At 46.4% G+C, this 15183-nt stretch overlaps 1 protein-coding gene across 26 annotated transcripts in view; it reads right to left on the minus strand.

Moving 5' to 3' along the window:
- Positions 1-15183, minus strand: part of LOC119134286 (WD repeat containing planar cell polarity effector) — a 51047-nt gene that overhangs the window by 11839 nt on the left and 24025 nt on the right. For 25 of the 26 annotated variants that reach the window (XR_005100298.1, XR_005100299.1, XM_037270828.1 and 22 more), the window contains 9 exons: positions 14949-14999; positions 13693-13763; positions 12687-12746; positions 12341-12455; positions 8798-8937; positions 7037-7228; positions 2804-3410; positions 830-1006; positions 598-721 (listed from right to left, as the gene is read on the minus strand). Coding sequence is in view for 24 of the 26 variants with exons in the window: in XM_037270828.1 (XP_037126723.1) it covers positions 598-721; positions 830-1006; positions 2804-3410; positions 7037-7228; positions 8798-8937; positions 12341-12455; positions 12687-12746; positions 13693-13763; positions 14949-14999 (1537 nt within the window). In the remaining 2 variants the exon portion in view is untranslated. The remainder of the gene's footprint in view (positions 1-597; positions 722-829; positions 1007-2803; positions 3411-7036; positions 7229-8797; positions 8938-12340; positions 12456-12686; positions 12747-13692; positions 13764-14948; positions 15000-15183) is intronic. The other variant, XM_037270829.1, reaches the window with a different exon arrangement.

Below are 15183 nucleotides of genomic sequence, written 5' to 3' on the forward strand. Positions count from 1 at the left end.
AGGGAGCGATGCCAAATAGCAAGGGGGGGGGGAGAGATGCTAGCAGCGGGCGTGAACAACGGCGTCCGTTTCAGTCAAACGCACGCCGACAGATGCTGGCATGAAAGGACGGCGCAAACAGGTGCGCTGTGTTTGAAATGCGCATCGGCAGGAGGACGAGACGACTTGAAACGTGTCTGAAACGGGAGTCATTTTCTGACGGACCATTTTTTGGAACGTACTTCTGGCGGGACTTTACAATCGCGCAGCCCCTACGAGTCATGTTGTTACTTGAAAGATGACTTACAATGTTCTTTTATGTCATAACTGCACAAAACAAAGATTTAATGACAAACATTTTTAAATTGTTAGTTCTTAAATATTAATTGTATAACCATCGTTTTTTGTCAGTGAACCAACCCACAAAAATGTTTTTCTAAAAAATTAAAAGTCTCAAAATATTTCGAAATTATAAAAGAATCATTTTAAGAAATAAAACAGAAAAAAATATCGGTTAAAATTTTACAGTTTTATCACACAAACGAATTGAAATAAATATATTTAAAATTCCATTCCAATTCTCTTCACTGTATATCCCAAACTATGGACAAGTTTTACCTGAGAAGGTGATGGAAGAAGCGTCTGGCGTATTTGTGGACTGACTCCTTGTAGTCTGCCGTGATGTCTTCGGGAAGAGGCGTGGGCGGGGCATAAAACGTCGCCAACGCGGCTTCTAGTTGCTCTGCAGAAAGACATCGCTGCACCATAAAGTACACCACAGTCCGATCCAGTCCATCAGATCTGTGAACGTCAATGTCTAAAATACACAAAAGCCAGCGTTGGGGCTCACCCTCAGTGCGAGCGTCCAGAGGCAGCCTCAGCAGGTGGTTGGCGATGGCGCTCAGGCCTCGCCAGCAATGGTGGGCCGCGCTGCTCCAGTCCATGGCCTCCAGGACGCCCACGGCCTCCTGCACCTGACCGGCGCGCAGACGCTGCTGCAGGACCTGCACTGGGCCCAGCCGGACCCCTGGCACACAGTTACATTAGCATTCATGTTATGCGAGTTGGATTTGACGAGTTGAACTACAGTCAAATATGTGAATTAAATATTTACAATAAAATGAACCTTAAGGAAAGTTAAAAAGGTGAACTTGACCTGCCTTATGCATTTACTATTTTTGAATAACTTTTGGCCAGAGGTGCTTGATTGTGCTTTTCTTTTTGTTGTGTGTGTGTGTGAGCAGATTAGAAGTCTATTGAATAATGAAACAATTAGCTCTGGTAACCTAGCCGCTAGCGCCAGCATGTGTGTGCGCGTGCATGTGTATGTATGAATAGCTTTGGCTGATGATGATCTATTTTGTCCTGATTAGATGTTTTTTAGGGGGTGCCCACATTCAAACTCATGCTGGAGCTAAAATGAAAGCAGGTTGGATGAGCCTTCCAATGTTCCTCTGCATTCGTTTGAGTGTCAAATTAATAGAGGAAAGCGTCTGTGCGATTATTTGTATGTGTGCGTGCGCGTGTGAGGCGGAGACGAGGCAATTAAAATGACAAGCTAGCAATTAGCAAGCCTCAAATCCCCTACAGAGTGTGCTAATGTGTGTAAATACATCTGCTGTAGTGTAAATGTGTGTGTGTGTGTGTGTGTGTGTGTGTCTGTCTTAGGCAAGAAAACCAAGACAACACTAACTTGACGCCTAGCCTGGGTTGGGAAACTTGGAAAATCCACTTGGCTTGAAGCCTTAACACTAGCTTGAGCCCAAAATTGACATCCTAATATGGGCTTCAAACCCAGTTTGAAACCCTAATTCATATCTATAACCCAAATCTGAATTTGAAGCCTGAAGGGGCAGTTTAGAAGCATCTTAAAGATTTCTTCACCCTCGTTTGCGGATGGTGCTGACATCTCCACTGCCTTCTCCAGTTGTGGACAGACGCCAAGGTGAGTGGGGGTCATTCAATAATGGCCCCGGGTGGGCATTGGAGGGAGACGAGGGCGCAATTTGATAAAGCAGTTTTCGGATCAATCGTTGGCGGTGGCTTTGTGCTCCCTCTGGGTTGTTGATAAAGTTTGCCAATCAAAAGGCGGTCACGACACACACGCGCAAAAGGTGTCACGCACGCTTTTTGATTCTTTAATTATGAATTGGTGAGGACCGTGTGGCTTTAGCGTGAGAGTAATTGTGCATGTAGGAGAGCGTGTGTTTGTGAGTGTGAGAGAGAATACAAAAGTGTGTGAGAGGGAGAGAGGAGGAAAGATGTATGTACGTTTGCATGCATGGAAAGGGGAGGGTGTCCTCTAACAATGGCGTCGCCTCCTCTGATCGCGTGCCAACGTTTTGATGAAGGAAGCTAGCGCATGTCTTTTTCTCCATGATAATCCCCCCTACTGCCACCAAACACACACACGTACGTGCATGCGCACACTCTCACAGGCACACAAAGTCATTGATTTGTTTGTGCGCACTTCTCTGTGTCAACTCCTTTGACAAGGCTCCGCTACATGACGGAGTGAAGAAAGACTTGGCCCAGCTCCAAGTTGTGTGTGTGTGTGTGTGTTTTATACCATAAGAGGAAAGAAGCTCACTGGTGCAAACCCCCACAAACACATCAGCAAACGCCCACCCGCCCACCTAGCCAGCCGCCCTCTGCTTGCACAGAGATATCTCATCTGGGCGCACACGCGGGCCAAAAGTGGGTCTGCACTAGAAGCAGTGATGGAAGAACAGCAAGGAAAATACTGGCAATGGGAATTAGGTGAGGCTGAAGCTATCAAACAAGCTATTGGGATATAATTGTCTTGAATATGTTAGTGACATACCCAGTTGTAATCTCAAAGCTGCTAGCGGTCCCCCGTGGAACACCAGCATCATGGTATTCGCCTCATCGGTGCCTCCTTCAGGACCGGCGGCCCACAGCAGTCCCCGCAGAGCTCCGGGACAGCGCAGGTGTCGGGCTAGGCTCAGCGTGGCGGCGGGCTTCACCTCCTCGGCCATCAAGGCCACCTTGACGGGCGCCAGGCCCAGGTCAAAGAACATTAACTCGCCGTGTTCGGGTGCCGCCGCCACCGCCAGGGCTCCGGCCGGATGCCAGGCCAAGAGGGTCGGCGGCGCGGGGCTGGAGGCCCGCAGGAAAGCCCCCCGACGCTGGTCGTACAGCACCAGAGAAGAGTCGCTGAGGCCGAGGAGGAGCGCGTTTTCGCTGGGGTGGTGGGAACAGGAGACGGCGGGGGAGGGCAACGGGATGCGGGCGGCGGACAGGCGGTGCAAGCGTCCTTTTGCGTAGTCGTACACGCAGGCTTTAGCCCACGACGACTCCCGAGACGCTTGGGGTCCTGCGGGCGCTTCCACGGTCAGCAGCTGGTACGGCTGAAGATGGCTGAAGGTGCAAAGCAGAAGGTCACCTTCTGTCTGCATTGAGCTCAGGAGCTGAGGGGGGAGAGGAGACAATGTTGGAGATTCGGATTTGGGGTTCTGACCAAAGTTAGCGTTTCACGTTAGGATTTCCACTAAAGGCAAATTCAATTTGGTTTCATGTTGAGTCTTTGAAGCCAATGTTAGATTTTGGATTTGGGCGCCATCCACTCAGCAAAAACAGAACCCCGAAGCCTGGTTGGGCCAGAGCCAAGCGTCACACTGGTAAACAGCAAACTGTCAATCAAGGACGCCAATGATAAGCTTTTCATTTTCAACTCAAGGTTAAACAAGCGCAGCTTCTCCCCGAGCGCCAGCGATAAACAAACATCTTCTTCAAACATCCTCGGCGGGGCGACCAACGACCACAAACAACGCGTCTCGCTCAATGCGATCCAATTGGAAAGGCTCGACGATTGAAAACGAGGCATTTGGATCACAACCAACTGCCGGGTGAGCGGCTCAACAGTTGCGCAGTCACACGGCGGAGCTTCGCGGGGCGCATCTTGGTCTTTTCAGGGGCGGGGATTTAAGAATGAGGCCCGCGCTGAGCGTGGCGGCTTTGGCTAAAGCACCCCGTTTCATTTTGCCGTGTGGACAGAAAGACGGATCGCTTGGGTGCTAAAGCCGCCTGCCTGCATGGCGCCACAGTTTGTTTTCTTATGGCACCCATCGCCAAAAAGATACTTAGAGGGCTTGATTTTGACTGGTCTATGATATGAAGAGGCTCCTGAAAGTTTTTTTTTCTGCTTGAATCCAATGCTAGGGTTTCAAAAACCGCCCCCAAGAGCTTCAGAGAGCCCCGGTGAGCACCTGAGTGCGATGACAAAGTGTCGACGAAGGCGTAGAGGACAGAGATGCAAAATGGACGAGGAAAAACAGAAGCAGACAGGACAGCCAGGCCCCCGCTAAGTAGCTTTTCTCCTGCTTATTGGTTTCAGTGACTGCTCAAAACTATTCTTCCCTATTCTCCCTCGCTCTTCCTCTCTCGCTGGCTGGCACAATTCAACCCCCCCCCCCGTTCCGCACACCCCACCTCGGACCCCCTCCGCAGCGTGAAAGATAAAGCGGACGGGCCCAAACTGTGTGGCTGGCCCTTGTTCACAGCAGTGGCCTTTTGAAGCCAATTTTCCAGCTCACGGAGCAGAGAAAGACGAAGAGAGACGGACGGGGCTGCGGCGATGGAGGCACTCGGAGGAGAGTTGAGGGATGATGGGATGGGCGGGGAAGAGAAAGGGGGGGCGGGGTGATTCTGGAGGGTGGGAATGGGAAGTTTTACAAAGGGACACTCGGGTTAGAGACTACGTCGATGTTATCTTCAAATATGTAGAATACGTTTCAAAAGACAACTCTTAATATTTTGGAAAAACAATAAATGTGACGTGCTGGAGGAATGGAAAAAAACTTGCCCCCTTCTGCCCCCTTAGTCTGAACTAATTGTTTTCATTTAAGGTGGGTCGTCTTTTTAAGGGTGTTTCATGTTGCACCACCACGCAGTGCAGCACCAAAGTAAATAGTAATTAAAAACGGCAAATAGAGATCAAGCAAGTGCAGGGAAAGTGTTTGGCGACAGATAACTGGAGGGGGGTGGGGGGGGATAAAAGTACAAACATGCGCGTGTGTCGGGAAGAAAACATTCATCTGCTGTTTACATTTCATTAGGAATAATACAGCGTGTGTGTGTGTGTCTTGGTAGGATTGCTGATGAGAGGCGTGAAGGACCATTAAAAATATTTGCAGCTGCTTAAGGGAAATCATTTGAGCATTTGGACAATTTAGGCTGATTAATCCAGTGAATCAGATGATATTAACTATTTTAAAATGGTTAATTATTGCCATTTTTCTACAATAAAACATAACCATTAGACAACACTAATGTCATTCAAACACCCTCCCACAAAAAATCCACCAAAAAATTGGCCGTTTTTTTGCAATTTTGTTTTGCTCTTGTAATGTTAAACAAATACTAAAGGACAAAGTATTATAAAAAAAAAAAAGTTAAATATCCTGCATGTAATTTAAATCTTTAGAGGTGTAATTGTTGAGACCAAAATTTGTTTTTTTTTTAAATATATCTCCTTTAATTATTAAGCCAATTAATCGCTTCGCGGAATTTTATCCCGCCAAATATTGGTGCGGCGCAAATAAAAATTGTTGCTAACTTAGCATGGTACTGCGATCACTGTGCCCGTCTGTTTAGCGGAGCAGGGAGAAGGACTATGAATAAAGACCACATAGGGGATGAAATCAGACTTTTACAAATGCTGAGAGACTGGCTAGAAAATGGGTTTAGCGCAGCAGATAGCGTGGCGGACAAAAGGGAAACATATTCGCGAGCTGGGAGCGATTCAAGTTGCTGGCGTAAACTGCTCGCTTCATTTCACGCTGCGCATCTGAGAAAAACTGACAACAAATGCTTTCATTAGATGCAGAAGAGGGGTCGCTGTGTTCTTGAAGGAGGGGAGGGGTGGGGGATACACCGCAAAGAGGTGAAGGAGTGTGATAAAAAAATAAAATAGATAAAGAGGCGACTCGCAGCATCTGCTTTTGATGATTTCAATATTCATGTGTTGATTGGTAACGCTCGTCCTCGCTCTCGCCTCCATGAAGTGAATATTTAAGAGCGAGCGGCGCCGAGTTAAGCCCCTCGTCGGTAATTTAAGATCTTTCATGGGGGGTTTTTTTTTTTTTTGCTTTTTTTTTGTGGGCACGGGGCCAACTGGCTGATGGGGAGGGGTCTTGCCAGAGGCCGGGAGCATGCGGGGAGGATGCTGCGTGTGGGCGTCGCGCTTCACGCCGCAGCGCCGGCTTAGCCGCTGCTCCTGCATATTCAAGGCGCGGAGGTGCGACGAGCGAGGTGCCACCCTATAGGTGATGAACATGCCGACACCCACGCGACACACGATTGCGCGCCAAAACAGCGCGTTGTGTTTGTGTGCTCTTACAGTGTACCCACAAAAAAAAATACAACACCAACGGCACTGAAGGGAAACAACATGTTCATTTTTTGGGGGATATGTCTGTTATCCAGACAGCATTTACTCTCGTCTGCAAATTTGAATACCTATTTTGATGCAGTGCCTATATTTGGATATAAAAAGTCTACACACCCCTGCTCAAATGCCAAGCTTAAAAAAAGAGACTATTTCCACCACTTTTAATCTGTACAACTCAATCATTTTTGTTTTACTGTTCCCTTAAGGGGAAGTAAAAACAAATAACCGAGACAATGCGTTTGCACAAGTGTGCACACCCTGGGAATATGGCTGTGTTTACAATAAGCCAATAACATTTAATCTCATGTGAAATGGGAGTCGGTAGGCACCTGTCACCATTTAAATAAAGTTCAGCTGTTCTAAGAGACTGTTCCGTGCATAATTTGCTTTCTGATTGGTTAAAGAAACTTCTCCCGAATAGCTTCATCAGCCAGCACTATTGATTCTGAAGACCCTGGGTAGATAATAGTGACGTGGCAACGCATCCATCTATTCGCTACACGGCTAATCCTGTTTAGGGTCACATGGTACTGGAACCCATCCCAGTTGGGCAAAAGGCGGACGACACCCTGAACTGGTAAGTCAATTGCAGGACGGCTTATATATTATTCCATATTATTTTTAAAAAGTGGTTATTGTTGTCACCTTCAGACCTTCAGAGGGCAAGCAGCTGAGCAGCACCAGGTCGTTCCCGTGCATATTTTTGGAGGACCAGGACCACAGCTCACGGTCGGGACTCGTGGACCTCCACCACAACAGTGCCGTGTCCTCCGTACAATTAAGAGCCACGCCTTGGCGGAGGCGACACGCCCACCCTGCCACCTCCACGCTCATCACCTGGGCCAAGACACAAATGAAAATATTACATCAATTGCTCCTGGTATGCGTGTTACGCATTGCTTGCAACATACGCAAAAAGCCCACCTCCCCCCCACCCTCTCCACACTAGATGCGCACGTTGCCCTGGTTCAGTGGGCTAAGCTGGAGGGGAGTCGAGGGAGGGCGGGAGGGCTAAACTAATCCGGCCCGGCAGAAAAGTGCTTTCTGATTATTGCTGACCAGCAAACGCTAGAAAATATATAAAATACATATATATATCTAGCAAGAGATGAGAGGATGTGTGCGCAGGGTAGATATAGTGTGTTATTATTAACCCGATGATTCCCCCCCCCCCACACACACACACCATTTTCCCAATCTGTCAGTGATCTTCCATTCAGCGGTTTTGGGCAACACTTTGTTCCCTTTATCATCTGCTTGGCTGCCATCATTCTCATTCAGCCTCACACACATGGACCACTGAACCTCAGATCTTACTCTACTATACTAAAACATTTTTTTTTCCTCATAAACAAATGTTGGTTTATGGAATGTTGTTTTTTTTTTTTTTTTAAACATCCTGCTTCTGATTTCACAAGTGACTGCTCTTCTCTTTGACCCGAAACCTCTCATTGATCTGAAAAATTCAATTTATTCTACCTTTCTTTCCCCCGCTCTCTCGCTCCACTGTGTGTGCTTATCTTTTTGATGTGTCCTTCGTTCATTCACTCAAACAAGCTTTAGTTCACTTCCTTTAAGCTAATTGTCTCCCACAGCCCTTTTCTTCATTGCTGGCTACGTGTGTCCTGGCTCGCGGATACAAACAAAGGTTATATGGAGGAGTGTGTTTATGAACGAGCATTAGCACCTAAACTATGCCAGTAAAACGTGTGTGACATTTTGAGATGATTTACCAAGTTAGGTGAGGCTTTGTTCCCCTATAACCAAAAGTGCCAGGAGAGCTAATTATCATCCGGAGCGTGGCGGACCTTCCTCAAAAATATGCACTTCACTATAAATGAGCTTGACAGAACAAAAGCCGACATTAATAATGGAAGATGAAAAATAACCTGAGAAAATGCAAGTAAAGAGGATGAGCGAATGACAGCCAAGTGATTTTTGGAGGGTCCTCAGGCGTGAAAATCCAAAAAGCATTTATAGGAAAAATATTGTGGCTCTTTCTCGGCGCTGGGGGCTTTCGTCAAATTTTAATTAAAAATGATAAATAAGCTACATTTAAATACTCAATTTGAAATCATAAACTGAAATTCACATTGAAAAAAATGTAATTAAAAAATTCAGATTCAAATTAAAGATCAACATTGTAATCACGATTAAAAAATAAAATTCAAAATCAAAATCGGAAGTATCGTTTTCGTTACCACGGTGATCGGGGACATAGCTAGGAGGTTCCAACGAGGCAAGCATGATTTACTGGCGGCCCAGTGTGCAATGGCAAAAGTGAGTCTATCAAAAATGCATGTTCACTGGTTGAGGCAGCATTTCATCACCAAACTGCCAAATGTGTCAATTTGAGGACCCGCAAATGTAGAAGTGCATGCAGCGGACACAGCTCCATTGCCGTACCTTGATTGTGGCGGGCGAGAGCTTGCCCGCATCCCTGCCAGCCTTGGGGGAGGAGTCCTGGATTTTCTTGTCGAGGAAGATGGCGGTTACTTGGCTCTGCTTCGGGAAGGACAGCACAAACACCCTGTCGCCCAACACCGCTGTCAAAAGAAAACAAAAAGAGTGTTTGCATAATGTGTCAGTGTTCCGATACTTTTGTCCATTTATGCAGTACCACCTTTGGCCACTCAATCTTCAGCCCATTCATATTCCTGGCTTTCCTCCGTTTTTCCCCCACTTCTCTGCTTCTTGCATTCTACTTTTCCGTTCCGCAAGCTCCAAGGCTTTTTTATGTTTTTTGTTACTTTGCGTGGAAAACGCACTGAATCCTGTTCAACTCTTCAGGAGCTGCATGGAAACGCTGATTAGCAATTAAGACCCCCCCCCCACACACACACACACCTCCACCACCCCACCTAAACACCCCCACTCTCCTTCAAATTAATCTGTTTATGAAAGCAATTAAACGGTAAAGGAGGGGAGTTTTGGAGGGAGGGGGGGGCTGTAACACATGTCTCTCAGATATGCTGCTTTGAGTTGAATGAGTAAGGCTGCACCCCGAGATTTGGAAATCTAACCCACAATTAACCACGCTGCGTATGTGTGTGTGTGTGTGTGTATTTATACACACAAGGGGCGCTGCTATGATTACACTTCAAATGAATTTCAAATTAATATGCAAATATTCCAAAAGGATATGGTGGAGGGGGGCGGGGGGGCTTGAAGAAGCGAGCGACGTAAACCAGGTCAACCACCACCCGACTGTCCCTGTATGCCCAAATTTAGGATTATGGAGCATTTGTACACTCAAAATGGCCTCCGGGTTTAAACGCCATCAGAGCACAGACAGTTACAAGTCGAGCGATGGCTTTTGGACATAACGGTTAATGCAGTATACTAAGCATCTTTGTGATAGATTAAAGGCAAATCAAGTTAAATGCAGTTTAGTATTGATCTCGACGGGTGTCTATAAACGGGATTAGGATTAATCCCATTGGTTCCCAAATGAAAGAGAGGATATGAGAGCAGACCGCGCATCCAATGTGAGACCAGGTGGCTGTTGTGGATTTAAGAGTCCAGACGGGCGTGATTAAATGCACACGCTTAAAGCCTACATGCACATACGTAAGGCAGCCATGTTTGCAAAAATCCACATATGCTGACACACTCACGTATGCAAACATGCAGATTTTCCTCGGAATATTACAGCTTTATTTACATAGTGCATCTTTCTGCTAAAAAGGAAAACTTTATTCTAATATTAAAATATTATTCCTAAAAAAGACCACAAAATTACTTAATATTGAGTCTTTTTTAAAATAATTGATTCCAATAATAGTTTTTTTTCTTGAAATTTTTGGTTGAATTATACTTTCTCTTAAAAAATATGACTTCATTCTTATAATTTTGTAATTCCTGATATAAACAAAATTTTATTCACAGAATATTACATGTTTTCTTCTTAGAAAAATACAACCTTATTCCAATAATAGTGTGTCTTTCATTACAAAATGAGACATTATCGTACTATAAGGTTTGTGGTCAAATACAACTTTATTCTGAGAAATGAGGTCTTTTTTAGGAATAATAAATTTACCCTATTATAATATGACTGTATTCTTGCAAATGTATGCGCCCCTCAAAAAAAATTCCATATATAATATATAAAAATAAAACACAAAATTCCACAAGGCAGATTCATTCCCAAATGAAGACGAGGATATAAGAGTAGACTGAGCACCCAAAACGGGACCAGGTGGCTGATTTGGTATTAAGCGTCCAGACTGATATGATCCTCCACCTACTTACACACACACACACACACACACACACACGCACACACATGTACAAAAAACAGCCATGTTTGCAAAAAAAACTCAACAAATGCAAACAGACTCGCATATGTCATAAATGCACGCACTCACACTCTGCGAGCATAAACAAACTTTATACAAGTTCACACACAGGCATACACACGAATGCACAACAGACACACACGCACGCACACACTGGAAGGCACATCCCCCCGTAAATCCATTTAATTCCATCTCTTGAGCAGCGTGTTGACATAAGAGGCCAATGGGCTTAGCCAAAGCACATTTAAAACACCAGTAAATGAAACCGACTATGAAAAATCACTTAAGGACGCTTAATCGCGGCACACACGGGCGGCTCGTCAGCCAAAAAGGACGGCGCTAATGCTTTGATGGCGCAAACATATGTAATCTAGCCCTCGGTGTGATGCAACGGAAATACGGCCGCAGAGAACGCGGACAAAGTTTAAGAAAGGAGAATAATCCGGCATTGTTACGCCACGGAGGCATAAAAGGGGACCTGGCTGGAACAGAGTGGCTCTTGCGAACAAGTCTGGTGTTTAGCTTAATCCGTCCGGTGCAGAAACGGGATTATCGTCCGCATTCACAACCTAAAAAGGTTCGTTTCTATTGCAGGTTGAAACAAAAAGGGCAGCTGGCAAATGGTGAACTGAATAAAGACACAAAGAAAGCGGGAACATTAAAACCTACAATTTGTTTCTTTTTTTTTTTAAACAATTTTTGTCATATGGTGTAAAAATAAAAAACACAGCCATTCTCATATTGCACGTTTTTTTTTGTGCTATGCGTTTGTATGGCTCAAACAACACGCACACACACACAACTACAGTATAAATTGTGTGTCTTAATTTCGCATGGCACGTGTACTCCAGAGTGTTCCTGCTCTGATTACCTAAGCGGGCTCATTTAAGCGGTGACAGATGTGAGGAGAGCTTCTAACATGCTACACACCCACACAATCCCCACCATCAAATCCCCCAATAGAACTCGCCCGCCCTCTCTGGTACAAGCATTACGCTAATAATTAGCGCCTCGGAGGCTTTGAATGGAGCACGGCGGGAGGTCGCCGGCCGTCTGCGTACCTGTGGGCCCTGAGTGCGTGCGTGGAACTGTAAATGTGACGCGCGTTTCTTGAAAGTGAGCGAACAAGCGACAAACAGTTGTTGCAAAAGAAAGCTTTCATTACATATGTGAGGTGTGTGCGCCTTTATCGAGCGTCTCGAGACCAAGCAGGGAGGCCATGTTATGAGCAAATAATTGATACAGAAAGAAAGAAATAATTAGCAGATTGGGGCTGCCGCTTATTCTCTGCTGAGCGAGGGCGTGTGGTGAGGGAGGGGAGGCGAATGGGTTGCTTAGGTAAAGATTGTGGGGGAGAGAGGTGGGACCCCCTGGAGGAAGACGCAATGGAGGAAAAACACTGATGGATGCTCTTAAGGGAAGGCCCCTGGACGCACAACACAAAAGGATTTGCCCGCAATTAGCTTGCAGAGTCGGCTTGCTCACCTGTGGCACCTGTAATGCGTGTGTGTGTGTTTGTGTGAGTGTGGTAATAAATGGACGTGTTTAAAATTGTACATCTGTGTCGGGAACAATTATTGCAATGCTTTTAAATCATAAAATGACATCATGGCACAAGTGAGTCGGAGCTCATTTGCTATTGTCGTACCATCACTCACGGTGTTGCCTGGCAGTCGTCCCACCAACGCTCGGTCGATGCACACTTGCTCGAGTTGGGGTCCGCTGAGGGTCAAGGTTACCAGTATGCCACTGCTAAGTAGAAGCTACACACAAGGAAAAAAAAAAAAAAACACAAAGTAGACACATTAGAGTGGGGAATGCACACTGGGGAGAACAGCAAAGGAGCACATTGAGCAAACTGCAGTGAAGCTGCTAATTTGTGGCCTGCTCTGGGAGGACCGCGGGGCAGTACCATAAGGCTGAAACAAGTGTGTGTGTGTGTGTGTGTGTGTGTGTGTGTGTGTGTGTGTGTGTGTGTGTGTGTGTGTGTGTACCTGGCAATATTGTGTGTTCCTCCATCTGGTGTGAACGCAGGTGTTGGTCTGTAACAGTTCCTGAATGAGCATGAAAGACGAACAATAGAAGACAAACATGTCACAATCAGTTGGTGTCCGCACCAAAAACAAAAAAAAAAAAAAAAAAAAAAAAAGGGGTCACAAGTCACAACAAATGTGACATTACTTTTTCTTATGAAAATATAAAGGGGAAAAATATTGTCTGTTTAAAATGCAGAAATGGAAATAATCCAGAAACGTCTTGCCGAAAACTTTCCCCATCATTCCAAGTTTTGGGTGATCATGTTTGGGAAAATCGTCCTTACGAGTGCAGAAATATATTTGAACCCACTTATGTACATTCATTGAGCAGGTGGTACACGTAAGCGGACACTTGCCAACACAGGTACTGCTGCTTGCTCTCACCGTGTGCGTGTGTGTGTGTATAATGTCAGTCATTCCTGCCACATTCCAAACCCTGCTGGGGTGATTGGCTGGGTCGGGAAGGAGCAGAGGGATGGGGTGTGGAAGTAAACTGGGTGTTTCTGGTTCCAGACAATAGTTACGAGTGAGCGGTGCGTGTGCATGTGTGTGTGTGTGTAGCCACAGACAGGTTCCAGCAAACAAAGCCAGGTCTGTACTAGTGCCCCAAGTACAGGGGCGAGGGTTGTTGGAGCGGGTGGTGGGGCGAATGAGGGGAGAGGAAGGAAAAGGAGGAGGAAGAGAAGAAGGGAGGAAGGGGAAGGGATGAGGGGGAGAGCCAGCGGGTCCCCCTGATCCCCTCAAATATCCCCCTCGATGACAGAGCTGGGCCAAAAGAGAAGTGATGAGAGAGGAGCGGGGAGGCAAGAGAACAAACGAGAGCGACGGCAAGAGTGAAGGGGCAGAGGTAGCGCAGAGAGAGAATGCCCCTATTTGTTAATCAATCAAGCGTTTCGGAAAGGGAAAACTCGGAAAATCCCCAGAGGGAGGTCGACGACGGCCGAGGGGGGGTATAGGCGGGCACCTCCAGCTCCTTCAGCGAATCGCGGAGCTTCTCCGGACGCCGATTGGCGGGGGTCCACGAGTAGCCTCGAGCTAGAAGACAAAACGATGCCGGAGATCATGTGACTTGAACTTTTTAACAAGTAGAAACTGGAGAGAGGGAGGGAGGGAGGGAGGGTCGGGGAAAAAAAAAGGGGCAAGAATGCAAACAAAATCCAGACGTATTTAGGCCGAGTGTGACAGGGGGTCAACGTGGTGAATAAAAGGTGGTGACAACACAACCATGCGCAGGAAAGACGGAAGTGATGCTAATTATGTTCTGGAAAACGAGAATAACGAGGAGCAGTCATTAAATGACGGCCGTCTATGATGCCCGTCTATCATCTCAGCCGGCTTTTTTTGCGGTTCGAGAGATTGGACGGGACGGAGAGATGAACTAGATGGATCGAGACATACTCACAGAATGAGCTGAGTGATAAACATTCTATAGTGACGTCTTCAAAGATAATTTTGCTCGGCGAACCTCATGCTGCTTCACTAAACGCATCACACGATAAAAACATTTGTTCAGTTATCGCGACTCCGCCATGATTAGCGCTGTTAAGAGTATGTTGATCTGCAAAAGCAATGTTTTAAAGCACAATACTAGAATAAAGTGGTTTTCCATTACTGCGGCGCCGTCCCCAGAGCAGCCAGCGAAAGCGTTAAGTCGTCCGCTTTCAGCCCGGAGTAGCCGAACGTCCTTTCAAAAAAAAAAAAAAAACTGTTCCTCGAGGAGAAGCGCGCACTTAATTGTGGCGCACTCAAGTTATCTCCCCGGCGCAACCTCTCGCTCGGCGCGGCGCGTATCGCCGCGTGTGCAAAAGGCCTCCTTCATGTTGCTTTCTGCATCTCTGGTGGCCACGCGGCGAGAGGAAACAGAAGACATAATTGAATTTGAGCATCTGCTGGCGGCCGCGTATAAACGACCTCAGCTTCAATGGCGGGGACGGGAGGGGGGGGGGCTGTTGCTTTTAATGGGGTGCAATATCTGGAAAATAAAAATGAAGGTTTTTCATTAAGAAAGGGTGTGAGGAGGAGGTAAACAGTATGTAAATGCAGGGGGGGGGGGGGGGGGGGGGTGGGGGGGGGGGGGGGGGGGGGGGGGGGGAGTGTTTGTCTCCTGATAAGGGTGTTTGTATTCAACGACTGGGTGAGTGGGTGCGTGAGAATATAAGGAAGTGATTCGCCCAAGATGTTAATAATTGCAGCTTGGGAAAAAATGTGAATTTACTGTACCTTCAGTGAAGTAGATTTTCTCATTGAAATAGTGATGCTCCAGGTGATTGGCTGCAAGGGGGGGAAATGTTTCAATGGCAAATCTTTCAAATGATCGTTAAACTTTGACAAGTTCCGCCCACGTAGACAAAAAAAAAAAGAAATCTCCCATCAAAGTAGAATGAATTGGATCAAAATGGCTCCTGTTCAATTTTAGGGTCTTTAAGATTTTTTTCAGGAATGCCCACCAAATTTC

The sequence above is a fragment of the Syngnathus acus genome, chromosome 15 (assembly GCF_901709675.1).
Source record: "Syngnathus acus chromosome 15, fSynAcu1.2, whole genome shotgun sequence".
Taxonomy (NCBI): Eukaryota; Metazoa; Chordata; class Actinopteri; order Syngnathiformes; family Syngnathidae; genus Syngnathus; species Syngnathus acus.